This window comes from Cardiocondyla obscurior, linkage group LG07 (genome assembly GCF_019399895.1).
Source record: "Cardiocondyla obscurior isolate alpha-2009 linkage group LG07, Cobs3.1, whole genome shotgun sequence".
Lineage (NCBI taxonomy): Eukaryota > Metazoa > Arthropoda > Insecta > Hymenoptera > Formicidae > Cardiocondyla > Cardiocondyla obscurior.
The window spans coordinates 1,560,057-1,587,931 of NC_091870.1; the positions used below are offsets into that span (position 1 = coordinate 1,560,057).

Here is a 27,875-nt window from a genome sequence, read left to right on the forward strand (position 1 = left end):
TTCGCCCGGCAGCGCGTCAGAAATCGGAAGTAACGCGTCAGTCGGTTACGACGAATCCCCGTGGCTGCCTGCGCTCGGCAATAAGATGTATTGTTTTTGCCAAAACGTGATCGTGTTTCAAAATGTTTCGCGTGAGTCACGGTGTGCCAGGCAAAGCGGTTACGCGCGACCCGCTCGGGGATGGAATGCGTCCAGTTTGCGGCGTGTGGGTTGCCGTTCGTTTTCGGAGAGCGTGCGTATTCCGAATCGATGAAAAAACCCGCCAGAGAAGAAGATCGGGCGCAGACTTTGCGTGGAAAAAAAAAGAAAAAAAAAAAAGAAAAAAAAAAGGGAAAAAAGCGCGAGCGGCGCGTAATTTTCTTCTCGGCGAGCTAACGACGTTAATCGCCCGCGCGATTTACGTAATTTATATTTTTAACAGTCTTTAATATTGCACGCTATTACGTATCGCCTTATTGTTTTTTTAAATCGCCGGACTTTAGCGGGCGCTTCGTTGCACGCTGCGAGCACGGGTCGAAAGAATATTGTTCCATTTCGCGCCGAATGGTCCGTGTTCCGGACAAGATATTGCGGTCGCGACGAAAACTTTCGGCCGACGACATTTATTGGCATGCAAACCAAGTCGCTCGTATGCACCGCAACGGCACGTTAACGTCTCCGTCGCATTTGAACATGGTGTATTGCATTTTCCTTTCCCGACACAATTTAGTCGTAAATGCAGCGTACAAAGTATCCCGCCACTGTGGCTTATATTAATAACTGATTAATAATTGATCTTTGAACTTTCAGCTTTAATTATTTTTATATATAAATATTAAATTTTGTCGAAGCGTTAAAATATAAACTGCACATGCGTTTTGCAAAAATAAATGTAATAACAGAAATTGAGCTTTTCCTCAGTGACCCGTTCAATTGTTTTAAATTTAAATAAACATAAAAATGTAATATAAATATAAAAAAATCCTATCTAAAAAAAAGAGGAAAAAAAAAATAAAAGGAAAAAAAAGGTGTTACGCGTGAAATAGCTGTTAATTGTTAACGCTTTTCTGCGACGCTAATTAGTTATCTCGCTTGGTTCACTTCGTACCAAGTAAGAATAAATGTTAGCTGTCAATGTTACTGTGTAATTTTTTGAAAAATAAATTTTTACGAACTAGAAAAATATTCGGATTATTATATGTATTTTAGGGCTGGCTCGAATAGGAATTTTATAACGACGACCATCTAAGAACTCGAAAATGACGGTCTCGGAATCGCGAAAGAAGACAGGAAGGAAGGAAGGAAGGAAAGACGGAAAATAACCTAACCGAAAGCTACAAATGTAAGTAAACCGGTGCCATGCCACAGATCAACTCAATTAAAATTATCATAAAAAAATTATTATAATCACCTAATATCCAAACGTAATAACGCGCGCGCATGGTTTCATCCAGTAAAATAAAATATTACGTGATGCAAAATTAGGAAGAATACCATAAAAATATTAATTATTTTATTAATACATTTTATCGACGTCGAAAATTAAATAAAATTCGCTTACATCGCGCGCGAAAGAGTCCCTCGAATTTTTATTCGGCAAATTCGGCATGCGGATCCAATTCGTCAAGAAATCTGTCATTAGCAGGCGCACCGCGACGCCGGTGGGATACCCTATATACGGCGACGCCAGGCGTCTCCCCTCTTCGCGACGACGGAATATTATTTCGCTAGCGTTTAAGCAAGTGGGTCAGCGCGGCGGTTCCCGGCGCGGAAGGCGGCCCAATGTACACGGAACCCTCGAAATTGCCATCGCGGTGGTCGACGGTGCCAGCCTGAATGCACGTCGCGCGTTTTCAATTAATTTTTAGGCACGTGTGCGCGCGCGTTGAAGTGTTACGCCGCTATTCGCAACGGTCGAGATCTCTGCATTATGAACCGACCTCGGCGAGCACCGGGCCGAGGGTCGGAATAATGAGCTTTTTACTCGGCGATCCTCCCCGGAAGAATTCGCGGACGATGAATTATTCTCGCGTCTCGCGCGAAAAAAAAGGAAGGAAACCCGAGAAAGTTATCTCTACGTTTTCGAAGAGAATTATTACGTAAAGTTTCCCCTTGTCGTTTCATTTTCTCTCGCCTCTCACTTTCGATTTTCCATCCCCGGGACTAAGCGCCGGCACGTCCTCTATCAATTTCTGATTTCGCCGGATATTTATTTACGACGCGCCCGAGACTTTGCAGATTCGCGCGCTGCAGTATGCATTCCCATCAGGAGCTCTTGAGAATTTCTGGCACAATTGGAAACGTTTCCCTCCGCCTCCGCTCCTTCTTTCTCGCCCGCGAGGATTTATGACTTTAAGTTCGCCGCGCGAATCTGTGGGTCGATTTAAGAGACATCCACTTTGCGCGAACCGTTCGCGTTATCGAGGTCAGTTCGTAGTTGTCAGCTGCGCGGAGACAGTTTAGTGCGAAGAGTTTCGCAGGGGTGGGAGGAGGGTGGAGGGTCATCTTCGAGGGTCCTAACGAATTTCAAGTAAACGCGGCTCTCGGACGCGACGCCGCAGAGTCTCGCGAAGACATTAAACCGAATAGCACTATGTAAGTGCATCGCGGAAAAGTGGATCGCGTCATAATATATCGATTCGCGTGTCTGTCGGCGGCGACCCAAATTAATTATTGTCCGCGCTTTTAATTCCCGTCGTATCGCTCCGCGACTTTTCGCGGCGCTGGAAAATCATTTCACGAACGAGCGGTCGGACCTGTGCATAAATTATTTCGCGGTACGGATCCGCTGGGCAAGGTTCTCTCGATCGAATCGATCTCGGTGCGCGATTCAATTATGAATCTAGGCGTGTTGCTGCGGGTCGATATTCGAGTAACGTCATTCATTTAGCATAAATTTGCAAAACGCACTGTTTCGCGAATTGCGCTCAGCTAGGCGTTGCTATTTTTCTTTCTATTTTTTTTTTTTTTTTTTTTTAACATTTATCGTACCACCCGCGGCAACGTGTGTGAGTGTGAAGCGATCGATAGCCTCCACAAATTTCATTTCCCTGTAGACTACCGATAGCACGAGTCGAGTTTAACATAGGACGAGTTTAACGCGGAATAGAGGGGGTTGTCCTGGTATACTATATCTATCACGTAGGAGGCACGAAAACAGAGCCTTTAGCCGAAGTGTGGTCTCCACCCGTCGATATCTGTCGTGAAAAATAATACGTGACTCCGAGCGTTTCAAGATTAATCGCCTGACCGTCTGCCGAGGCATTATTCGCGTGGGGTTTTTTTTAAAACGCGAGCGCATTCGCCGGTGGACCGGCGGCCGCGAGAACGATCTCTGGAGGGTGAATTGAAGATGCTGTACGGTCCTGATTCGCTACATGGCACTGGGCTAGTCTGCCTGAAATAGCACGGCCATCTTCCGAGATAGTGGTCGATTGCACGTGCATCGGTACCGCATCTCAGTGTTGGTGAGAATTGGCCGTGCGAGCGTATTTCGGTCCGCAGCCTCCACCAGATCGTCGCAAACCACCCTAACGGGTCTGTCGGCCGTCTCAACTGTTTTTTTTAATTACGCCCCTCTGTCTAGAGAGGGTGGCGAAAAATCTAGGCGACATGTATATCTTAAAAAAAAAAAAAAAAAAAAAGAGAAGAGAAACCAGAGGACCGTATCTCTATAATCTAATTCATCCGTCCAGTTTAACGTTGCTTCGGGCAAGTGACCCGTAAGGAAATTGTTCCGCATTGCGCGGCTCTACGAAACTTAACCGTTCGCTCCGCGATAAAAAAAAAGATTTATTTCGATAATAATTTTATCATAGGTAGAGTATTAAAAATGAATATTTCTTTTACGTGCGCGTCGCACAATAAAAGTTACCGTCTGTTATGTTCTCGCGCGATCGATCGAGCAGACCCGTAAAAAAACCTTACACCCCCGGTTATTATATAGATGTTTGTTGTATTTATTACGTATGCGGCGCGGAGATAAGTACGCGACGAAAAGCGGCCACCGGTTCCGAAAAATAATGGCAAACCACTTTCTTATTCATTGTAGTATTCGTGCGTAGTCGCGTTCTACGTGGCTTCGATCCGAGCGCCATGCGTGCCACATATATGATTACATAGCTGTGCATTGGGTTGCCGAGCGTTGTCGCGATAACAAAGTGGCACACTTTTTCCCTCGTCGCGCGGTTTGACCACTGGAAAGCTTGCCGAACCGTAACGTCGGCGGCGTTATCGCGAAAGCGGCCAGAAAAATCCGATCTCGCTTTCAAGCCTCCCGCAATTGCGAATTGGGAATTTTAATGAAGCGCCCTGTTTCGCGACCAGATCGTTGATAACCACAGAGAACGTACTCGTCGCGTATCGGTTTATCTTTGGAAGCTCCCGGTGCTATTTTTTGTGCCGTTGTCTGCGAATTCGCGGGGTCTGCCCTTGGCATTAATTAAGGCGCGATTTAAAATTCACGGCGGCCTTTTTTTTTTTTTTTTTCGCACGCAACCGGCGACGAGCTCTCGTGTGACGTAAGACGTGTGTGACGCCAGGAAAATCAGGAATAACAACCGAGCCATATAAAGTGGGTAAAAGCGGCTCATCAAGGTAACCCACGCTAGTATAATATTAACATCTTCATATTCCATATACAGCCGCTATTTGCATAAAGGGTTGCAGCACGCTCGCTGAGGGCAAAAAAGTAGATTACGCGGCCTTCTGTTGCAAGCGTGCGCGCGAAATTGTTCGCAGTTCTCTCTCACTTTTTTCCTCTTCATTCCGCTTATTTTTTATACGACGCAAAACGTTCCCGTTGCATACACGACCTAGTCCCTCGCAATGCGTGACGCATTATTTACTTACGCGATAATTACGGCAATACGTGCGACACGACTGATTGCAAATCGCATCTTTAGAGCGAGCGGTAAATTTTTATTCATTTATTACGAACTATAAAATCGCGTGACGGTCCCGGTGGGACGCGGCCGCGTTGGGTGCTCCGCATTTTTGTGTCGCCTCGCGGCTCGAAGGGGAAAAGAGGCGTTTTATGCAGACACAGGGCACCCGCCGCTTTATCAAGCTGCGACAACGAGATTGCTCGTGTTCTCAAGCCACGATTATCGATCTATCCTCTCGGCATTCTTTTCCCTTCGTGCTCACGGACGACGTCTCTCTCGCTGTCATGCTCTAATTAAATTCCGCCGTGAACTCGCGCGCCGCGCCGCGCCGGTGTTCCCCGATTCTCCGAAGTGATTATTAGCCCGTAAATTATTTCACGATACCGTCATATCCGGCGGATTCTACGGGTCGTGTGCGCGCATGTGCGGCCCGATATCTCCGGAGGATGAAGGCGCGCATCCTATTGTGAGATCGCGGCTAAGTCACGGGCGACTTTGTCGGAAAGGCGTGGACGGTTCAAGAAGTCTTTTAACACGGGGGGAGGCAGGGGAGAGTCTTGCAGATTGATACGAGAGAGGGCGAGCAGGGGAAAGTATCGATATGTTGTTGAGCGCCTACCCTCTTTCCGATCGACGGCGAGTTCTCGCGCGCTCGCACCGGCGCGCACGCGTCGGCGTCAGTATTTATAAATAAATATCTCAGCCACGTGCCGCGGGAGAAATGGAATGGCGTTCGGAAAGTGCCTTAACTCGATCAAGAAGCTTAAAACGAGCATGTGCGAGCACGTACGTGGAACACGGGGCGGCGAAAGAAGCATCCAAATGAACCGCGAGGAGTTGAGCGAGAAAAAGAAAGAGCGAGATGAGAGAGAAAAAAAAAAAAGAAAGAAAAAAAATGTAGAGCGTGCCTATAAATTATTTTCTCGCGCCGTTGATTTCGCGGTCACGAGAATTCGATGCTCGAGTCGCCGACGCTCACCCGCTCGATATCACGATTTAAAATCTCCCGCAATGAAAAACGGGTCATCTTTTTTAACTTTCCACTCGCGTTTAATTTGTTGCTTTACACCCGTTTTTAATTAAATTAATATCGAGTGGGAGCGCCAGGCGGGGCCGACAGGGGGGTGTTAAAAGTGATGCTGAATGAACACGAGGCTCAGCGCAACGCAGCGATGCAGCGAGGTCTCCTCGATATATTCGAACCGCGAAAACGTATAACGGTGGGTGCATTTCTACGTTCTCGGTTCTTCATCGCGCGATGAATCAGTCGTTACTTTCGGCCATTCATATCCGTACGGCGTTTCAGAGAACTCGTGCGTAATGCAACGGCGGAAACGACACGTGGGACGAGATGCCTGTGGCCTATAAGACACCCGGCTGAGGATCTCGTTCCCGAGCGTTATGCGACGCAGATCTCTCGGTGGAAAAAGATCAATGACGCGCGCGGCTCGGCGAAGGAGAAAATATGTCCGTATGCACCGAAACGCGATCGCTGCCTCCATAAATATCCCTTAACCTCCGGAACTTTAATTAAAGGACAATAATCGCGGACGCGTTGATATCGGCGACGATAAATCGCCGCGGTCACCAAACGAGGTTGACATTCATCGGCCTGAAGAATAGTTTTGCCGCAACGGTACGAGGACATTTTTCAAAGGCGTCGTTAAGGGGGTACGTTAATTCGCGGTTAAAGGCCCGGGGATCGCACGCGGGGGAAATAAGTCATTCCGCCGGGAGATAACTTTCGAGAGCGCGCCATAGTGATTGCTTTTTTAACCGTGCCCGGCGTCGTTATCCCGAGTGATTATGGGGGAGGCCTCCCCTTATTGTTTTATATTTCAATAAGTAATCGACAGCCGACCCCACTTTGTAATTATATTAATTCCAGTTTAATAACAGCCGGGTGAAATTACTGCGTGTAACGAGAATCGTTCGAGATGTAATTACGAGACGGAAGATATTACCGTTACGTAATGATTATCCAATTTACTCGGCACGCTGTAAACGGACTAAAAGTAATTAAATGATAAACGCGTACGTTGCGCCGGTTTGCATGTTCTCGCCAAACTGAACGGGATCGGGAATCGGAGAAAGCGATACAAAATTAGGTGTATCGCAAAAGTTCTTTTTTCTCTTTTTTTTTTTTTTTTTTGAAAACGCAAAACCGTGCGATTAAAGCCCGCTGAAATGTCAGGATATAAATCGGAAACTTCAAACAGCGCATTGAGTACGACTGTATCGCGGATACACATTTCGATTCGCATGTCGCATTTCGCGGGTATTAAAAAGAAGCGAATTCATGCCGACAGTAATGCACGCAGATAGTACGTAATGGAGAGCGGGCGATTAATGCGCGCTTACACGTTTAATGACTGACCTTACTTTTTTCATTTTTATTGAACAATTTTTTTTTTTTTCTTTTTTTGGCAAAGCGTGAAAGCCGACCCGATTTGATTTCAAACGAATTGTTGAAAAAGAGCATTGTGAGCTCAAAAGGGATTACTTTTCAAATTTAAAACTTTGCTTTACAGCTATTTATACTTACTCTCGTTACCGACAAATTACATGGGCGTTGAATTGATTAACGTATGGTTAGATTAATTTATCTATCACGCGTACTAAAGCGCGATCAAGAATGAAAATGAACAAATTACTTCGGACGGGCTGCAAATATTGGCTCGCGATGTGAAAGGACATGGGGAAGGTTTATTGACGGAAAATCTATCGGGCGATGTTTAATCGGGGGTCGAAGAACGAGAAGAGTGACGAAAACGAAGAGCGAAATTTTTAACGAGAGCGCGCGAGAAAAGGCAGAGTGTCGCAACGAACGACCCGAAGGGAAAGGGACTTTACCTCGGCGCGGAAAAGTTCTCCGTTCAGGACGACGCCGAGGGAAGTCTGTGGGCAAAGAGCGGGAAGATAGCGGGTAACCTTGACCCGCAGCGGAGAAGTTCAAGCCAGGAGGTGAAGCAACCGGCAAGCTTCGCGGAAAAGTTGGGCGCGCCCGCGTGCGCGTCAGGGGTAGGTGGGAGCCCTTGTCATGTTTACGTGGACTCGCCCTTTTCCACGCGACGTGCACACACGTGCTGCGCCTCTCTCCTCCCGCGTCTTCCTTTGCATTGCGACGTCGTGAAACGATGCCGGAACGAGTAAAATCTCGTTTTTCGAAATCTTTCGAGAGACGTTCAAACATGCCTTCGATGCGAGACTTTCCTCTGGTTAAAAAAGATTAAAAAAAAAAAAACGAAACATGGCAAGCCGTCGAAATAGTTAATCGATCGTCTAACATCGACTCTCGTCACGAGCCACGTGTTCGCGTTAAAATTAAAAAAGAAAGAAAATGCGTTTTAATATGGCGCGCATAAACCGCGATAAACGTCTCGACGTCCGGTCTATTCGCGATAGGAGAGACCTGCCCTGGCTCCTTCGCCAAGCCGGCTCGATTCGGCGTCGAAATAGCGCCGGGCACTTCACTTATCTTCCCTGTAAAAGGCGAAAGTGTTCGGGATAGAGGATGAGAAAGTGTGCGTGGCCGGCTCGTATGTTTCATCGTGTTTTATTCCGCCGGGTGTTTCTCGACGGTTTTATATAGACTACGGAGCGACCGGACTGTTTTCAGGTGCTAGGTCCATCTTGAGAAAATTGTAGAGAGGTGATAAAAGATATTTTTATATATATATATATTACCCACAAGGAGACAAATGTATCTCGAAATATATTTTTACGCGGCGAAAGAGAAGCGGTCAAATCGATCGCCGTGGAGCGAAATGAACGAGGAAGACTTATGGTGACTCATCAAAAATACACTCGCATCGTAAAGCATCGAATCCTATCGGATAACCTCTGGCGTTTGATAAATATCGAGTCGACTGATTCGCGTCGAGCGATCGGACGTGCTATTTTCGTGCGGACGTAACGTACACGCGCGTGTTCGACGTGACGTGGCCGTGTCAGAGCATTTCCAGTTTCTGAATTCCGACGTGCCTCACGCAAAAGTTCTCGATCGTCTAAACGTCGCGAGAACACCATACAAGGGAGGTACACCCTTCGCGAAAAAAAAAAAAAAAAAAAGTCTGCGCACGGCGCACGAAGTACGCGAGTCTCGGCGTTTGGTTTTGCTTGATACGCTTTTTCTCTTTCGAGCACTGCGAAGAGATCGCCTTCGAGTTTCCGTGTACTTTCCAAGTATTTCGTAGCCGTGAGATGAATAACGACTCTCGGAGTTTGCAGGGTGGAAGCTTTCCGTTCGACTTACCCCGCAATCCTTTCACATCGCGTCGAGATCCCGGCGTCTATCGCAGCCGTACCGAGCGCGAAAACCGAGTTTTCCCCCGGGAAAAGTAGGCTCGGTGGCGCGCGATCGCGCGTTTAATTAATGCGACGGTAATATTTTACGTTACGTGAGCATACAGTGGTCCGCGATCTTTCACAGTAGATAGCAAGTGAGCACTTAATGTTTCGCTGGTCACAATCGATCGGTCGGACAATAATCGTACTTTCTCGCGGAGCGATTTTGTCTAATGGGCTCGTTCGTTCATTCGTAACTAGAGCGGCTACAGAAAATGGCCGCTAATGATATTTAGCGACGGACTCAAACAAATTCGGCAAATTGAAGTAAAACGTGGAGAAAATTGCGACTTGGTCGATCGCGCAAAGTTCGAAACGCGCGGAATTTTACGACGTTGCCCGCGAACGACGGGCCGAGATTCAAGGAGCCGTCTCCCGCAAGAGATGCGGAGAAAGGAAAAAAGGAAAAAAAAAAAAGAAGCGAATAAACAGGCTGTGGAAGGGGAGGAGAGGGTGGAGCGAGAATCTATCGAAGGTCACATCGATTTTCAGAAACGTCGCAACCATCGCGAAGCAGAATCATCAATCCTGGCACTCCTTGAGAAGATTTCCCCTTCGCGAGGGATATTGATCGAGCGGCGCTATTTGTTGCCATTATGTCTCTCGACGAGCTTCATTTGCAGCAATAAAAGCCGAATGCCTCGCCGGCTGATCGGTTCATCCCGCGCGGTTTTTCGTACGCGATTGAAAAAGCGCTCTTTTTACACGACGTGTCGTTTCGCGCGACAAATCGCTCGGCATCTTTATAAGCGGAGGAACGCGAGCGAAGATGTTCGCTCTCTAAATACCACATCAATTTTTGTAGACGCATCTCGATTGCGTCATGTCGGTCATCAATCTTGGCGCGACTAAATATCCCGCCGAGATAATGCGAAATCAACGACGTGTTATGCCACATTCGTTTCTTATTTTGTTTATTTATCACGTGCCCAAGTCAACCCTCGCGGGGCTTTATTAAAAGAACTCGGTGATTTATTTACTGACGATGTGCCGCTTTATAAGCCGGGGTCTTTCGAGCATGATAGGATTTCCGACGTGCTTTTAACGTTCAACAAAATATCTCGCCCTCGAGTGGAAATGCCCATTTATTAATGGCGATCACATTTAATGCGAAATCAATAAAGCCGAACCTCGCAACCGCACGGCCGAATAAAAATATATTGATATTCGCACGTGCGGTATTAACTGCGGCATACTGCGAATCGATACCCAGGTATGCCGTATCCTTCGAAAGTTGCTTTATTAATACGTGCATTCCTGAGAATTGTTTCCAACCTCGGATACCCTCCGATCGCCTCAACGGGAAATATTTTCGAGAATTATATATATATATATAAATTTTTTTTTCTTTTATAAAAATAATGCGTTGTGTAAGACGGAGAGTTTTGCTTCGGCCATTCGTTTCAGGGACGTTTTCTAAACGTCCTAACGATTTATGGAGAGGGAGAGAAAAAAAGTCACGTTGGTCGCGAACGTGTCAAATAGAAATAGGAAACTTACCGCTGTCCGCATAAGTCTCGGAGCCGTAGCCGTCCTGCAGACCGCTGGACCACGTGCCCTCGTACCTGGCCGTCGAGGTAGTGGACTGCCGAACCCCGTAGCGACCCTTGAACCCCTGAGTCCATTCTCCTCGGTAAAGCCAGCGGCCGCGGGTCTCCATACCCAGGCCGTGCCTCTTGCCGTTCTGCCATTGTCCGTCGTAAGCCGACCCACTGAAACGTAATTCACGGAATTTAATTTTGCCAGCCAGTTTTCTCCGGGTGTAATTTTTTTCTTTTCTTATTTTATTTTATTTTATTTTATTTTATTTTGTACAACTATAGCAGTAATATTCTGTCACTGACTTCGATGGCTCTAAATCGTTTTTTTTTTTTTGTAAAAATATCCTCAAAAGTCACGCCTCAAAGATCACGTTGCTATTTATTTCACCCTTGCTCACGTATATATTAGCTGAAAACTCGTCTAATTATCGGCCGCGTCGCCATCGATGACGATGACGGTGCTTTCGCATTGGTGAATATGCAGAATGGAGCGACGTTATTCAGCTCAAGTTCGCGCCGTCGCGAAGAATGATTGCGCCGCCTACGATCCTTCTTTTAAGATATTTTTATGAAAGTTATAATTATCGAGGGAACGAGGAGCTAATCGAGCGAGCATTGTTTCCTTCATGTGATTAAGACGTCACTTCTGCGCTAAAATTATTCCTACTCTTACTTCTCGTCCTGGAAAATCCTTCCGAGTTTCGCGCGTAAGTGTAATTTAATTTTTAATCGTCTCCACGTTTCTCCGAAACGTTAAGAAAAGTTTCAAGAACGTCTGCAATAAATCTTTTCAAAGTGAATGCTTTATCTTGTCAGAGCGAGCCTCCTTGCGAATGACTATTACATAAACATAAAAGCTGCACGCGGATGCAAAAACTGTCGCAGAAATATTCTATAAGAGTCGCGTATTGCATAAACTCGTGTTCAACGATATCCTATCGCGTGATAAGTATATTTATATAAATTGCAGAAAATTATGCGTCATTTGCATTACGAACCCTGATAACACTCTATACAATGCTATCTAATTAAATAAGTAAAAAGAAAAAAAAATATATATATATATCTGAAATAATATATAAATAATATACGTTTACAGTGTATTTGTAAAACGTTTGCGAATAATTAAAAACATCATATAATTGTCAGTTAAATAATCTAATATGTTAATTTCAAATGTTCAATAAATAAATTTAATAAAAGTACACGAGATGTTTTATGAAAGTAGGTAAATGGTGGAAAACGTTCGGAAACGCGTGAAACGGGCGTTCTTCAAAATAATAGTCGGCAACACGTGCTCGATTTGCGAAAACCACGGCTTCACTTTCAAGCGTCGCCGCGATCGAGAACGGAGCTATGTCAGAAAACGTTGCTAGCTAAAGATGGTCGTGGACCTTGCTCCAGTTTACGGAAACAAAACGGCGAATTCTCTCGCCCTAGATACACGGTCAGGGAAACGGAGAGGTCTCGTCATACGTCCCCCGGTTAAGTTTTCTTATTGCCAGCGAGAGAAAAAGTCGAATTACATTCAAGTGACTCTTCGGAAAAAATTATAAAAAAAAAAAAAAAACTTGCAACGTAACGTTAAATTAAAATAGTTAGAAATTAGACAAACGCTAATTGTACAACGATGTAATTAAATTATCTTTAGTACGTAATACTGTGAATTGACAATTTTGAGATTAATAATGCTCCTTGAAAATGTTTCAAATGAAAATTGTTAAGTATAATTATTTAGCACTTTACTTTTGTTTTATTCCAATTTATGTTTGATAATGCATGTGTGCGTGAAGCCTTAATTACAATCGTTAGAACTTCCAGCTTTTATTGCGTGCACGTGGATATCACAGAATTTGTTCGTAAATGTCACATGCCTCGTTATGTCTCCCCTTGTAAAACTAACCATCGAGATACAAACAGAGTGATTGTGCAATTACTTTACAACTCCCGTTTTATGAAGTACTCATAAATTGTTCAGGCTCCTTTTCGTAAATAATTAATTCTGCTTTTCTTTCTCGATCAGTTTTAAATACTAATGTCCGAATTGATCGATCGATAGATAAAAAGTAATGTCGCTATTTTCCTGTTTCTTGCTTAATTTAGTAAATGGAGAAACGATTTCTCGCTGACGTTGCTCGAAATTTTTAACGATTCTCAGCCTTCGCATACTAATCGACGATTCGATGAATCTAAATCATTTATACATTCCGCGATTCTCTTACGCGAAGCTAAGATCGTCGATTGAAAGAAATTTATTATATCGACGAATTTCTCGAAACGTTCAGGGAATACTTTCGTTTTTTTTTTCCTTTTTTTTTTGCGCGCGCAAATACGAGTGTCGACGTTTAAACGATTATCCGCGGAAATTTCGCAGCGACCGTGAACTAGGTCCTGACGATTCGAGTCCCGGTGGCCGCTGCAGTTGTCCTTGCGCTCGGTGACCCAGTTTTGCAGGGATCGGGAGATTCCCTCCCAGGTGTACCGCTAAGATACGTGTCAAGGTCCGCCGTTCGCATCACGCGGCACACGCGACGTCAGGAATCTCGTGAGTCCAGCTCGGGGGGAAAACTCGACGAAAGCCGTCAATGAAACGTCCGATAGAGACTCGCTGGGGACCTCACCGGGGAATTTTCTACAACTGCCGAATACGAGCCTCTCGAAATAGCATCGGGTAGGGCTTACCGTTACTTTCGCGGCGCGTAACGTTCGGTACTCGCCTCGGACGCGCCACGCGAGCGACGCCCGTTGAAGCGGAAGGGGCGCGGTGACGGTAACGTAATACCGGATAATCAGCCTGAAAACTGTACACTCGTCACGGCGCAAACGAGCACGGCATTAATCCTTCACATGGAGGAGCGGCGGTTGTTGTGTAAATCCCGAGTGCGCGCCAACGTGAGGAGAATACAAGATTAACTCGTTCCGCGAAACCAGATGAGCGTCGTGGATTACGTATATATCGCGGGAATTAGTAATTTATCGTAATTTTCCCGTAACTTCGCGCGGAGGGTGACGTCGACGTATGCGCACCCAAGTATTCGGAGCGTTAATGGGATATCGTTATCGTCCGCTGTATCGAGATTGAACGGGAGCGTGTCGGGCGCCCGCGCGAGTAGTCGGTATCAACGATAAGTACTCACCTAGGCCAGGTATAGACGCCGGACACCTCGAAGCCGAAATGCCAACTGCCGGAGTAGGCACCCTGACCCTTGGGCCCGGTGCACACGCCGTGCCCGTGGGCCTTCCCGTCCTCCCAGCCTCCGCAGTAGGTCCCGCCGTCGTCGAAGTCGAATCTGCCCCCGTTAACTTGGGCGCGATTAGAGGTGGTACCGGTCGCGCCAGGTTGCGCCGGACTTATACCACCTGTTTGCGGCAATTGGGCGCCCCCTGCCACCCCGTTCGGTGCCCCGGACGGCTGCTGGCCGGAGTGCGGTTGCTGCTGCATCTTTTGCAGTTACCGCAGGCACTGTTCGTTCGTTTTCACGCCTTTCTCTCTTCCGCCTTCTCCTCCTACCACTGCTCTTCGGCACCTTCGTTTCCCTCGTCCTCGTCTTCGTTTTGATCGTTATCGTCGTCGTGATCGTGCTCGTGCTCGCTCGTCAGCAATGTCTGCGAGCGCCTAGCTCTGTATACCACTCCATTCTTCGCCACCTTTTCTTCCGACGTCGTCGTAGTCCTCGTCGCCGTTCTCGCCGTCGCCTTCTCACGCACGCCTCCACCGGGTCTCTACAATGGCACCGGATAATCGAGCGTTGATCCGCCGTAACGATCGCGCGTTTACCGTCGACGTTGTTACGAGACGTGGCGGGGTACGAGCGGTACACGGCGACGAAACTCTTGCCTTACGGAGAAGATCAGATCAAACCCCCCCCGCGAGCGCGCGCGCGCGCGCGCGTTCTCGGATCCGAGACGTTTCGAATCCTCAAGGCGCGCCTGTCATCGCGACGCAGTCGCGCACGAGAAAATCCGGACGTGAGAAAAGAATCAGCGAGTCTCGCGTCGGAGCCCCGGATTTAATTTTAGTACAACTTCGAAGAACCGAACGTGCGAGAGCGCGCAAACGTGACGAGCGAGCGGATTTACGTCTCTCGATCTCGAGCGTTACACGTCTTTCCCCCCTCCCCTCCCTCTCTCTCTCTTTTTCTCTCTCTCGTCCGGTACTAGGTGATCGAGAGAGGCTGAGAGTCTCGTCACGGCCTTGACAAGTCTCGATTTCGCGAACCGATACTTCGGATGCAAGATCTACTCTCTCGTGCACTTGCTATTCTTCGTCTCTCGCTCTCATCTTCGAATCCCCCGCTTCCATCCGCCGTCGCTATCGCGAAACGGAACACCTCGCCGTGCTATCACCCCGGCCGGTCTATCTCTCACTCATTCGCACCCAACCGCACATGTACACGCACGTGATCGCCCGTGCTCGCGGGTCAACGGGATCGGGAATTGGCGGCGCTCGTTGCGGAATCGTGAGATGCATCTGGCACCATGCACACGGCACTCGGCGACTTTTCGGACGTGACGGCGATCCACCCGCGGGGTGATCGCGAGAACCCGGCTGAGATCGCGCGCGTGCGGTACCGGGGTTCCCTTCGAAATTGTCGAAACTAGAGGCAACGAGCCCGACGGAGTCGCGGTTTCGCTGTCCGCCTGACGTCGTTACGCAACGCTTCTATAAGCATCCGTGATCCGCTCGGAATGTGCTTCTCTCTCCCTCTCTTTCTCTCTCTCTTTCTCTCTCTCTCTCGCTCGCTCGCTCACACTATCTCGCTCTCTTTCTCTCCCTCGTTCTTACTCTCGCTCTCTTTCTCTCCTTCTTCCTTACTCTCGCCCTCTTTCTCTATCTCGATGCAGCCTCCGCCTCTTCTCTCCCGCACGATCCTCTTGGTCTTTTCGGCAATTCCTCCGCACGAAAGCTCCTCTCTCTTTCGATCCGGCGCTTTCTTCGGGAAACGAGGACCCGATCGGGTTCTCACCGGTGAGTCACCCCCACGGGGAGATCTACCTACGGCGGCACGGTCGATGACTAAGATCCACGAGATCCGGGCCCAACGATGAGACCGCGGCGGGCACTGAGTCTATCTCGAGAGACGGGCCGCGAGGAGGAAGCTGGACGGGAAGGCGTACGCAAAACGCGGAGCCGCGCTCTCGATTACGCTTATACGCGAAACCCGTGCGTACGTACGCACGTACACGCGCACAACGCGATGGGGGCACACGCACACACGTGGACGTCTGGCACGCGCGCGCGCGCGCGGGCGCGCTTCTTCACGTTGACGGCGGCGGACGGTGCGGTTCTATCTCGGCGCGCAACATCGGCAGCAACGGCACCGACGTTAGCATCATCGTCAGCATCCGCACGGGTGAAGGCTCGGTCGCGCCGGTGCGCCGGTCCGTACGTACGTCCATCCGTCCGCCCGTACGTACGTCCGCTCTAGCTCGCGCTAGAGCGGTGCCGCGCGCGCTCTAGCCTCGAGAGGTTCGGCTAGCTGGCTAGGAGCATCTATTTTTACCATGGGGTAGCGAATTGTTCCCCACGCGAGGCACGGCCGCGGCGGCTGCACGAGGCGGCAGCTCCGTCGACTTCGAGCGGCTCGAGCCAACGCGAACCGGGTACGGACCAATTTATAAATAGTTGGAGTTCTCGCACCGCCGCGGAAAATCATCCGCGAGGATTCGCGGAACGCGGATCGCGGTGAGAGAGCGGCCGGTCGGTTCCCCGGCACTTCCGGAGCGCCGGCCAGCGCCGCGCGCGCGAGAGAAGGATCATGATGCCGAAAGCCACTCGCGGAGGAGAGACCGGCCGGGTGCTCCATTTGCGAGATGTGCTTCCTTGAACGGGCGAGGGAGCACGAGTGCGTCGGGGCTGACAGAGTTTTGACGGGCTGGGCTAACGGCTCACGCCGCGGCGGAGGACACCCCGGGTTTCCCTTATGTGCGATACAGGGAAAAGTAGGATGAAATAGAAACGAAAGATACGACACGGGCGGTACGCGGCCGTCAGCGAATGTGTGCCTATAGACTGCGGTCTTTGTAAGGCTGCATTTTTAATGGAGCGCGCGTAGCGACGCGATATCGGTCAGTTACTCCCCCGCGAGTACGCGAGATAAGAACTAGGTAGGCACCGAGGGTGGCCCTCGTAGGGGGTGCCCGGAGAGGAGGGCGGAGACGCTGAAAGCCGGGGCGAGTTAGAGTCGATGATCCGTACAAGTCTGACGTTACAGCGAGGCTCGCTACGCTCTATTGACGGCAAACGAACGGCCAGGATGACGAGGCGGGGGACGCGCCGTTATTTATCGACGCGTGCCTTTCTTTTTTATAACGTAAATCAATTAATCGATGTGACTGCTATTAATAATGACGGTAACGAAAAGTGACGGCCGAGCCGCTCGTCGGTTGCACGGAGAAGAGAGAAGCTTCCCACCCCCTCTCACTCACACACACTTGCTCTCTCTTTATCTCTTTATCTACCTATCTATATGTCTATCACCCTTTTGCTTTTGGACGAGATGGTTACGGCGAGTAATCTTGAGAAAAGCGACGCTGTTGAGATCCTAACTATCGCTGCTTTTCGCGCGAACGATCTGCTACCTGAAAAGGTGACGAAAACTGTGCCAGCGGAGACGATCTCGGCGAGTGGCACAACCTGTCTGTTTATCGCATGGCGGCACATGATGGCACGGTGAGGCCAGATCGCCGACAGACGAATACAATAAAAAGAGAAGAGGCGCGACCCACCGTCGTTACGACGAAGCGTTTAACGTGTCTTTAGTCAAAACGATTATGCGTCTCCAAACGGAGGTTAATTGTTTTCTACGACGATACGAGCGTTATTTGATTGCCACAGAACGATGTATGATGTAAAAAATGGAGCATTGTTTTTTTTTTTTTTTTTTGTATTTAATAAATTTAATAAACGATACTTGAATTCGAACGAGCTTTTCTTTTCTTGTCCCCGTCTAGCGCGTTTAAGCGATTTGTGCCGCTCCGGCGGACTCTCGTTTCGCGAATGTATTAAGACGTCGAGATTTCCGCGTCGAGGAATCCCGTCGAAATAGAGCAGACCCGCTCGAAACGAGAGCGTGTTCCAGATTCGATTAGGGCTCCCCGTCGGCGAGCGAGAAATCGGATCCTCAATTAAAAGTTTCACGTTTTCTTTTTCCTTTCACACGTTTACCCTTCGCTCCTCACGCGCTCCACTCAATTGCGCAATGTAATTAACTCAAATTTCATAGGCGGAAAAAATATAAAGAGAAGAAAAAAAAAAAAAGAAACAAAAAGAAACCAAGAAAAAAAAAAAATGTAATTGAAAACGAAGTGGTTGCGAGTTTTCGTTTGAACATTATATATAGCTACCTTCGAAAATCTCAGAACGTTCCCCAGGGCAACAAACGCACATTCGAATTTCACGAAAGCTTCAAGTCGGACGTTTCCCGAGGTCGGAGCACAAGCGACAAACCCGCGTCCCCGTGCCCGATCACTGATTGAATAATAACCAGCTCGTTCTCGCGAATGACATCGCGTGCATCCATGATATACGCAATAAATTCACTTTCGTCACCCGCACCCCGATCTACTTGCGGCTCACGTAGGTGGTAACGCGGCGTCGTCGTCAGCTCGCGCGGGCAGGGCCCGATTCGCGCGGATGCTGCGACGACGTCACCCGCCGGCGCGATCGCCCGTTCACGGGGATCGCTCCCGCGAGAATCTACACGCGGCGAGTAAGACGCATATGACCGCACCAGCCTCGGGCTCGAGCACACTTCCGGGCGATCGATCCGGCTCGGTCCGAGTAACACGTGCGACGTACAGCGCGCCGGCGGCGTCGCCTCGCACCCTCATCCTTCTTCGTTTTTTTCAGACCTTCGCCGAACGCACGTGCACCCCCGGGGATCCCCCGCGTCTTCCCCGCACGCGCTCGTCGAACGGCGATCAGCCGAGGGTGCACGCGGGGACGGTTATCCGCGCGGTAGAGACGGGCCGCTTTTCGGGCTAATCGCGTGCACCGGTTTTTTCGTAGCCGAGTGACTTCACCGATGATGGCAACAGCCGCACGCAAATGCACGGGGCGTCCCTATTTCTAATATGTGTCACGAGGACAACGGCTTCCACACGCACATGTATCGAGCGGCGCGCACGTTATCCTTCCATCGTCGCGGCTCGCATCGGCAAATCTCGTCTGCACGATCGCTTCGACACGTTCCGCGCGTAATCAACGGCACGTTTACTGCTAACGACGTCCCGACGTTGTTTAAATCGACGAATTCTCTCTTTTTTTTTTTTCCGGGTTAGGGGGGAGGCGGAGGAGCGGGGCGGAAGGGGGTGAGATTTTTATCGACACGTGCGCGAACACGGGTTGATCCTCCGCGTGCGCGATTCCGTCTCGCTCTTCGCGTGTCCGCGCGACATCCGTCACTGGGAGAGGAGGCTGGTACCAAAACGGACGACGAGTCGTCCGCGACCGGCCGGTCCTCCCGTTGCGACGTCGACGTTTCTCTTCGTTTTCGCGACCGCGCGCGTATCTCATCGCGGATCCCGTTCTCCGCCACGTCGTCGTCCTCGTCGTCGCTTCCGCCGTCGGTGTTTCACCTTTTTACTCGCGAATACGCGAAAGATCTTCCCCTGGCGACGTCGACGCACGCACCGTGCTTACGGGAATGTGCGTGAGGTCAGGGTGGCATGATTACGACTATCAGTCTCGCAGTGCGCCGCCGCTGGCGATGGCCGCACCGCCACCTCCGCCGCCTTCGCCACCGTCGCCGACGCCGCTGCCGTGGGGTCGCGCCGCCGCGATAACGCCGGCGTCGCGACGCCTGGCGTCGCCGCGTCGGCGGCGAAGCTCGCGTCCGCACCGCATCGCGACGCCCCGACGCGGCGGTCGCGCGAGAGCGATCGACGAAAGCTTTCTCCGATCGTGAACCGATAATTCGCCGTTTATCAAGCTTGAGTGAAACGAATTATTTTATCATACTTCTAGAAATAAGCCACCTGCGTTTTTTTTCCCTTTTCTTTTTTTTAATCTCCCTTAAATTTCCGTGATAATATGAAGTTGCTCGATGGACTTTCCGTTATATCGACAGCTGGTTAAGAAACGATCACCTACTATTTATAAAAAGTTTAAGTTGCTGTCTTGACGTACAGATGGTCTCTGATTTACGATAGATTGAAAACGTGGAATGATTATTCCGAAATATTAATTTTTTTTAAGTTTTCTTTACCGGATCATATTGAATATCGTTTCGTATTTTTGCGCCCCATCGAATTCAGAAAATTTATTTAACGTTATTTTCTTAAGATGCATTTTTAGTTTACGATTTTTTCGACTTACGATAAAAACTCTGGTGGGAACCATCTGTAAGAGAAGACGCGGGTAATAGGATACTTCAACATTATAGTAGAACTATTCGCAATCGAGTTAAATCCGACGGTATCTGCATTCGGTCTGGCGAGTATCATCGGAACAAGTAAACTTCTTGTTTGCGAAATCTAGTAAAAAAAAAGAAAAAAAAATCCATTGTTTTACGTGAGACGTTTATTATTTTCGCTATTTAGATTGTGGAAGTCAATGAGAGTGACGTATTATAACATTCTGTTTGAAACATCTAGATATTAGAAAGCTCAAGCATGATGAAATACGTTATGAAGATGAAATACAGAAAGTTATGATACGTAATTGATTTTTAATAAATCCGGTTTCTAGTATCAAGTTTCGTGATGGGATATAGGTCAATGTAAACACGTAGCATTGATAAGTAGCGGCGTATAACACAGCGATTGTGATTAAGCACTTTAGTACGATTAACGCGCGAGCCTCGAAGAACGCGCGTGAAAATCTGGCCATTATCACGGACGAGGCAAAAATGCAGGCTCCCGATCGCTTTTTTTTCGCAATTGTTTGACGAAAGTGCGACGCGCGGACGTACGATTAGTTACTAAAGTCGTTATCGGCGCGTGAAAGAAAAAAAAAAATAAAACTCCAAGCACAATCGTCAATCTGCATTCTCGCGCGATGCAGAGTTACACGCGTATATAGCGCCGCGACATTGAAATTTTCCCCGTTATTGTTTATTTTCTCTTACAAAGAGAACAGTGCGAGGGAGCGAGCTATCGGACTGTTTGGAATTTCCACGGGCGATTATTGCATCTTGCCGGAAGAATCGAATCAACAATTTTACGAGCTGGTAAGACTCACGATCGCGGCGTACAAATGCGTTCTCCGACAATTTGATTCTCTCGGAAGACAGAAAGAAAAAAAAAAAAAAGAAAAGAATGTCGTTAATTTTCTTTTTCTTTTTTTTACTTGGCTTTTTGTCTTCCCTCTCGTGATAGTTTTCCAAATAAGAAAAGAATGCGAATTACTATTTAAGTAGCGACTAATTCCTGCATGGATTATTATAATCAGTTCTTATTCCCGAGCAAAGCCTTCGGCTGCCATGGCGATGCGTGACCAAGAAGATACTACTTCGTGTGTGCACGCGTCAGGTTTCAACCGGTAATAGAATTACTCTCCTTTCTCGCGAGAATTGATTTCTGTTCGCGGTTCTCGGTGTATCAGTGTTACGATGTCCCTTGACAGGCAACATCAGCAGAAACGCTCGCCCTCGTAGGTGAATTTAGAGTGCAATGAGTTTATTTTCCAAATATCAAGTGTTGGAGACTGTATATTTAAACGGAAGCGCGAGCTTATACGTAGGATCCCTCGTACCGTAATCGATGCAATCGATACTTCCGGTGTTACCGCGATTGTATTTTTCAGCCGTCACTATTCATTTTTGTAAAATAATGTAATCTCAACTGTGCACTTGTTCACAATTTTCTGCTACTGCAAATATTCCTTTACCGTATCACTCTTTGCTGATAAAAATGCAATCATTGTATTTTTGGATACGTCAATGTGAGCAAAACAAACGTGTGTTAGTGTCAGAATAGAAAGAGAAATGTAAAATAAAAGTAACAAAAAACAAAAAAACAAAAATTATTTTACTCGCCATAACATGCTGTTATTCGATTTATTACGATACGTAATATTACGTCTCCTAAACGTTAAAGCGAAGAATCTAGTTTTAATTTAGTTTTATTAAATGTTCCCCGTGTTTATTTATTTTAACTTTAATTTCAATAATTTTTTTTTCTTTTTTTTTTCAAATTGAAATTTCTAGTTTGCGAAACAGCAGAATAACGTGCGACGTATTACAATAACACGATATTTGTGCATATAAAGTTAAAACGTATATACGCGAATATTGTAATACTCTAAAAAATATTTAAAAAAAAATATACATATATATACATCACAATTAATAATTCTAATAAAAAAAAATGTTAAAGAAAAAGCAAAATGTATTTTGTTTTGCAGAGCGAGTGTTTCTCGGACCCACAGTATGGATCTCCTGAGTCTGGCTGTCCGCTCCCTCGAATTAGGAGACGTGAAGTCGCCGAGGGAGAACTACTTGCAGGTTGAGCGTGACGATGTTTCGGAGAGGAATGATATCATCGGGGAGCGAGGATGCAGGCTGCGGAAAAAGTCGCGGGACGAGCCGCGGACGATCAATTTGGCCGAGGTTGCCTGGCACGACACGCCCGACGACTGCTGGCTCGTCATCTACGATTACGTCTACGACTGCACGGAATTCTTGAAGGGTCACCCGGGCGGCCAGGACGTCCTCCTGGAATACGCCGGACGGGACGCGACTCTGGCATTTATTGGCACCGGTCACTCCGCCGTAGCTAGAGCGACTCTGGAGAGGTATAAAATTGGCGAACTGCCGCCGAAAGAGCGGCTCTTCCGCACCTCCAACGGTTTGAAAGTCTCGGGATTCTAGTTCGACTCGAATCGTCGAAGCTCGTCACTGTCGTTGATCGGTAAATATTGAATTCTGTAAAATAATAATTGGCGTAAACGACACGTTGAGAGCTCACGCGGATGGTCCGACGTAAGCCAGACACATATCTTGCCGTCACTTACGACGGGATAAGAATGCACGAGAAAGAGATACAAGAAAAGAATGATTTGTTTCAAAAATATTTATACGAGTACTTAAGATAATTCTTTTTTTTCTTTTTTTTTTTTATCTTTATAAAGTCATTGCTTAATTTTCTTTAATATGATTGACGAAAGAAAGAAATCAATACGTTGCTTGTAGCAATAGGTCGACCTGTTCCCGCGCATAATAATCGTTTTGCTTTCTCTATAACGATTTCTTTCTTGCACATTACTGTAAAAAGAAAACAGCTACGTGACGACGTAACTCGTTGGCTTGTAACAATAATCGCAAGAAAAGTAATTTAATTTTTTTTCCCCAGTATTTGAGCTCGATACATTCGTTATTTCAGTAATGTGAAATGCAAACCATTGTAGAATATTAATCTATATTTTTTTTTTCTTTTTTTAAGTAACACTCAGTTTTTATTTATTCCATCTAGCTTGTAATCAGATTAAGCGGTTTGGAATTCCTTTTTAGTTTTCGCGTATGCAGATATATTGAAAATGCAAAAAAAAAAAAAAAATGAATAAATAAAATAAGAAGCCTGCTAAATTATACGAAGAGAACGTGATGTCGAATATCGTGTCATACGATCGCTGCAATTGCAAAGCATTTTGTGCAACATTGTTGTTATTAAACTTCGAAGCTCATCGCTTAACAGGTCAAGCGCAAAACGATAACGTTGACTTTTATTCGCGCAAACAAGCCACGCCTCGAATATGATTAATTGCATTTGTGTAATTTACCTCGAGTTACCATTGTATCGTACAATTTTTGTCTACGATCTAAATTATTCGGCGCAGATTAATACGGCGATTGTTTCTACGTCGCGTACTACTACGTACCGATTTCGACACTCGTTAATTTTTCACGTTTCAACAAACGTCACATTTTCTTTCATTAAATTGCCATCGGAGAGAGTGAATGCGATACGATACGTCGAATTCTTTCGTCGGTATCTTAAAGTGGCTGCGTTCCGAAAGGACTTTCATCAAGCGACGTTAGAAACGGAGGAGGAAGTCGATCGAGCGGCGATCAGCGCCTAGAAAAGCTTTACATCAGATACATTTTATATTTCTCTCAATTCTCTAACATTTATAATACACAACATACAGTGAGGTAATAGCGATGTTCGTTATATACGTTGTCGACAGACCGATATAATAAACTCTTCGTTTCCGTTAGCCGGAGGGCTAGAACTGCCCGTTTGTTAAATTAGCAATGTATTCAGTTTGCGCGTTTAACCCTAGGTTTATCTAAAATTAAATTACATAACAGCACTCTTTACGATATTTACACTCAATCGCAAAATGTACATATAAAATATATAACATGTTTCGTATGTCTACGCTCGAATACGTGTGTATATGCGTACATGTGCGACGCATAATTAAGGTAAAATAAAAGTAAAGGAAAACGGAAATGCAACGCGCTTTATGCGAAAAGTTATTTGAGACAATCTATACATCCCTAATTCCTTTTTTTTTTTTTTTTTTAATTGTTTTTTTTTATTTTCTTCTTTTTATACGCTATATAATTAAATAATATTAGTCGTTACTCCAGTTTAACTGCTAAGACTGCGGGAGGAAAGTAACGCACGAAGGGGAAGGGTCATCCGTGACGCGGAAGGTTTCGCACTTATTCTCAACTCGAACTCAACGAATGCGCGAATTTCGCATACGACTAAAACTGCGTACCTTTTCTATTTTATTACATCCTATGGTTACTACCGCGATACTTGCGCGCTTTGACGCACATGTCACGCTACGTAACATGTAATTAACATCAACTTTACATGCTACTTTCTGTTTTGTATGTGTTAGGACCACGTATGTTAAATAACGAATGCTTAACTTCAACGACACTTCGAAGAGTTGGAAGAATAATTGCCGAATGCCGTAGTCGATCCCCGGGATCGTCATTCGCTCGCAAAGGCTTTCCTCGGTGGCCGGGGCATCGAGGGAAGCCGTTTGCCGTTCGACCGAATTAACGACACATCGGCCTAATCGTAATTTACGAAATGCGACGAGATGCGGCGCGCTGGCGCGCTCGCACGATCTCGGCGGCTCTACGAATTTAACGAATTAAGACCTGACACAATTAATAACGATTTCTGATAGTAAAGAATCATTTGTGCTTCGTAGGTGCACGTAAATACGGTAAGTATCAAACGGTATCGATGCCTAAACTTCACCAGTTCGAAAATATCAATCGTCTATAATTATTTCCTGGATGCAATTCGGTATTGTTGCTGGTTACATGGCTACACACTTTTGCTAGATATGTTTGTCATCTGTAACAAATTTTCACCGTTACGGCGGCGTAGACTTTCAATTTAACTTTTACATCTTTCGGAAAAGACAAAGCAAAAATATATATGTATATATCTATGTACACTCACCGTCAGGAATGGCGTTCGTGGTGCTGCGACGGCGGCTAGCGTACGTGATCGTGGCGCGGGGTGCGTCGAATCTCGCACGAAGCACACGTGTAGATATGTCGTGGAGCACCCGGTCACAGAGGACTGAGGGAGAACGCGGCCTATTACACCTCCCCGCACTCGGCGGCCGAGAGAGAGGTAAGTCACGTACGTTAGCCGCCGTCCCCGCTCGCCGCAGCCAACGCCACGTCTGCTTTTCAGTGTACATGTGTGTTACATTACATGTAGATACTTAACGAAACATTCGATTAAAGTAATAATAATTAATATTAAAATTAAGCTACCCTGCAACATCTTCTGTCTATAATAAAATTGATGGAAAAATTGACTAAATTTCGGTTTTGATAAAAATTATTTCGAGAGATGTGCATTTCCGAGATTTTAATATTATATCCAATTTTTACTCTCTAAACGACAATGCTAAATAGATTGCTTTTTTTTTTTTTTTTCCTCTTCTTTTTACTTCTTTTTTTTTTGCTGAAAAAAGCTGCCTGTAACAGGCAATAAAATTATCGAACACGCATAAAAAAAGCAAGCTTTTTATTCGCAGGAAATCGGAACTTGCGACTATAACGTGTCACAAAGCAAGTTCTAGCGTTTTAGCGTGTTCATAAAGAAAACACGAGACTCGATTAGAGAAATCAAGGGTAATTGAAAATGGATCGGGCACACAATTTTGCTGTTTGTTTCGTTTGGCCAGACAAAGAATAAAGATAGATAAGCACACTCTAATTTTTCTAGATTGACGAATAGATATTTTGGACAAACGATACTTTCAGTTTCTGCAAGTTGTATAGGTAATATCACATATGGAAAAACCATAAAGGTTTAATTTTTTAAATCTTACAAAGTTCCTCAATATACGAGAATTTTAGCTTTTGTACCGTTTTTAAAAAAAAAGAAAAAAAAAAAAAAGAAACTTGAATTATTTCGCGTCCAGCACCATTATTGTTCAAGAGACAGAAATCAAATATTGAGTTACATTATTAACTTAGTACAAGCAGCTCATTTTCCATAATCATAATTTATATTAAACCTAATTTATCCAGTTTATTCTACAGTTTTATCATGGCTCGTAAAATAGAGAACATTACGAAACGAATATTCAGGGCAAAAATTAATAACAGTACTTTATTTTTCATTAAACGGAGTAAATTTTGTCGTAAATAAAATTTAATTTGACGGTTTAATAACTGCGGTATTTGTTGTTAGAAATTAAAAGAATTAGATGTTTAATTTAATTTGCGAAACAAATTTTTGATACGGAAACGTTGTTCTTCCGAGAGAAATAATTGCTATTTAATCATTTCAAAGTTCTAATACGTAGAAATTGTTTTAACTGTATGTTTTTTTTTTCTTGCGTTATGCAATTTATAATTACAATATAAAAAAGTAGTAACTGTGAAAAAACTTATTAGCAGTGCTATTTTCATTTCGTATATATTATACTCATTTGTTTTAAACTGTCGTTTAGTATTTAGCAGAGACGATTTAAAAATAAAAATACTCGTTCTTGGTATCCCTTTTACATCAAACTGCAAAGGGCAAATCCTTGTCCGGAATCCAAAGCCGTTTGCAGAACAGTAGTTTCCATGCAAAACGCAGCATCCGTGTACATTGCCGCGATTCGTTGTTGTTGCGCACGACTTTCGCTTTGAGATCTGCAACCACATTCACATTTTTTTTTTTTTAGTCAACGAGTGTATCTATCTTTAAATATTACAGCTAGATTATTCAATAAATAGATTAAGACCTTAATTATTTTAATTATTCAAATTATATTCGTATTGCGTTCAAACATTTTGTTCGCAAACAAATATATTCATACCAAAGTTCCAGATTATCTTAGCCGTTCTTTTTTCCCTGTTCTTATTATTTTTTTCCTTTAATTTGCTCAGCTCTCACGGAGAAGGAAAGAAAGAAAAAAAAAGTAATAATAATGCAAAGAAGGTAACGGGACACAGTCGGTATTTGCGTAATCGCTGTCCCGGCCATTTTTTTAAATTACCGTGAACTAGCTGCCAGCTTCTCAGCACCTCGAAATGTCACTGGAGTGGCCCGAGTACATCCCGTGCTGGGATAATTCCCAGCGGTGTCATAGTCGTGTATGGCCACCCCGGAAACTACGTGAATTATTCCGCGAGCGATCCCGGCACCGAGATACGAGACGCGACACCCGAGGTCCTTACCACACCAGTCTCTTCGACTCACCTGGGAGGCATCGCTCGCGCACGCTGTTGCGCTCTGACCTGCTGCTCCCTCGAGATAGCTTCTCTAGATTGTTGTCGTTGTTGCTGCTGCTGATATTGATATTGCGAGGCACGTTCACTTAACGCCAGCTGCGTCAGGTACTCGCGAAATTCAGACTGACTGGCTATCAGCTCACGTCGCGCCTGAACATTGGATGCTGGGTTAGATAGCGTCGTTGTCGTCGAGTCGGACCACGGTGGCGGCGGAGTATGCGAGCGCGACATCATCGCGTAATACTCTTCGTACGTCGGCGGCCGACCGGTCTGCAATACGAAAATGCGCCTCGCGATCAATTAAAAAAGACGGAGAAAATGTGTTTAAAAAATTACGTACAAATTTGCGCGCGTGGCGCGTGAACGGAAGTCAGGAGAGGACGGATGGAGCGCTGGTATTATTGCATTAAAGTATTTGTCTAAATAACGTCGCACGAATTATTTTTATAACTTTTCTGCTAATT

The 27,875-nt window shown here is 46.1% G+C and overlaps 3 protein-coding genes across 4 annotated transcripts in view; 1 reads left to right on the forward strand and 2 right to left on the reverse strand.

Annotated features, from left to right (window-relative positions):
* LOC139103854 (junctophilin-1) overlaps positions 1-18,491 on the reverse strand; it is a 29,662-nt gene extending 11,171 nt beyond the window's left edge. Inside the window, exons 1-3 of the mRNA XM_070658935.1 lie at positions 18,101-18,491; positions 13,891-14,476; positions 10,713-10,924 (exon numbers count right to left, since the gene is read on the reverse strand). Coding sequence (XP_070515036.1) covers positions 10,713-10,924; positions 13,891-14,195 — 517 coding nt within the window. The 5' untranslated portion in view covers positions 14,196-14,476; positions 18,101-18,491. The remainder of the gene's footprint in view (positions 1-10,712; positions 10,925-13,890; positions 14,477-18,100) is intronic.
* LOC139103852 (cytochrome b5) lies at positions 1,154-24,151 on the forward strand. Of its 2 annotated transcripts, none has more exons than XM_070658933.1 (2): positions 1,154-1,321; positions 22,101-24,151. In XM_070658933.1, the coding sequence occupies exon 2, from the start codon at positions 22,126-22,128 to the stop codon at positions 22,564-22,566; it is 441 nt and encodes a 146-aa protein (XP_070515034.1). In that variant the 5' UTR covers positions 1,154-1,321; positions 22,101-22,125; the 3' UTR covers positions 22,567-24,151. The 2 variants fall into 2 exon arrangements, with proteins under 2 accessions (XP_070515034.1, XP_070515033.1); XM_070658932.1 differs by lacking the exon at positions 1,154-1,321 and adding an exon at positions 20,175-20,925.
* Positions 24,152-25,601: 1,450 nt separating this feature from the next.
* Positions 25,602-27,875, reverse strand: part of LOC139103850 (uncharacterized) — a 41,561-nt gene continuing 39,287 nt past the window's right edge. The window contains exons 4-5 of the mRNA XM_070658928.1: positions 27,380-27,681; positions 25,602-26,829 (exon numbers count right to left, since the gene is read on the reverse strand). Of these exons, the coding sequence (XP_070515029.1) occupies positions 26,694-26,829; positions 27,380-27,681 (438 nt within the window). The 3' untranslated portion in view covers positions 25,602-26,693. The remainder of the gene's footprint in view (positions 26,830-27,379; positions 27,682-27,875) is intronic.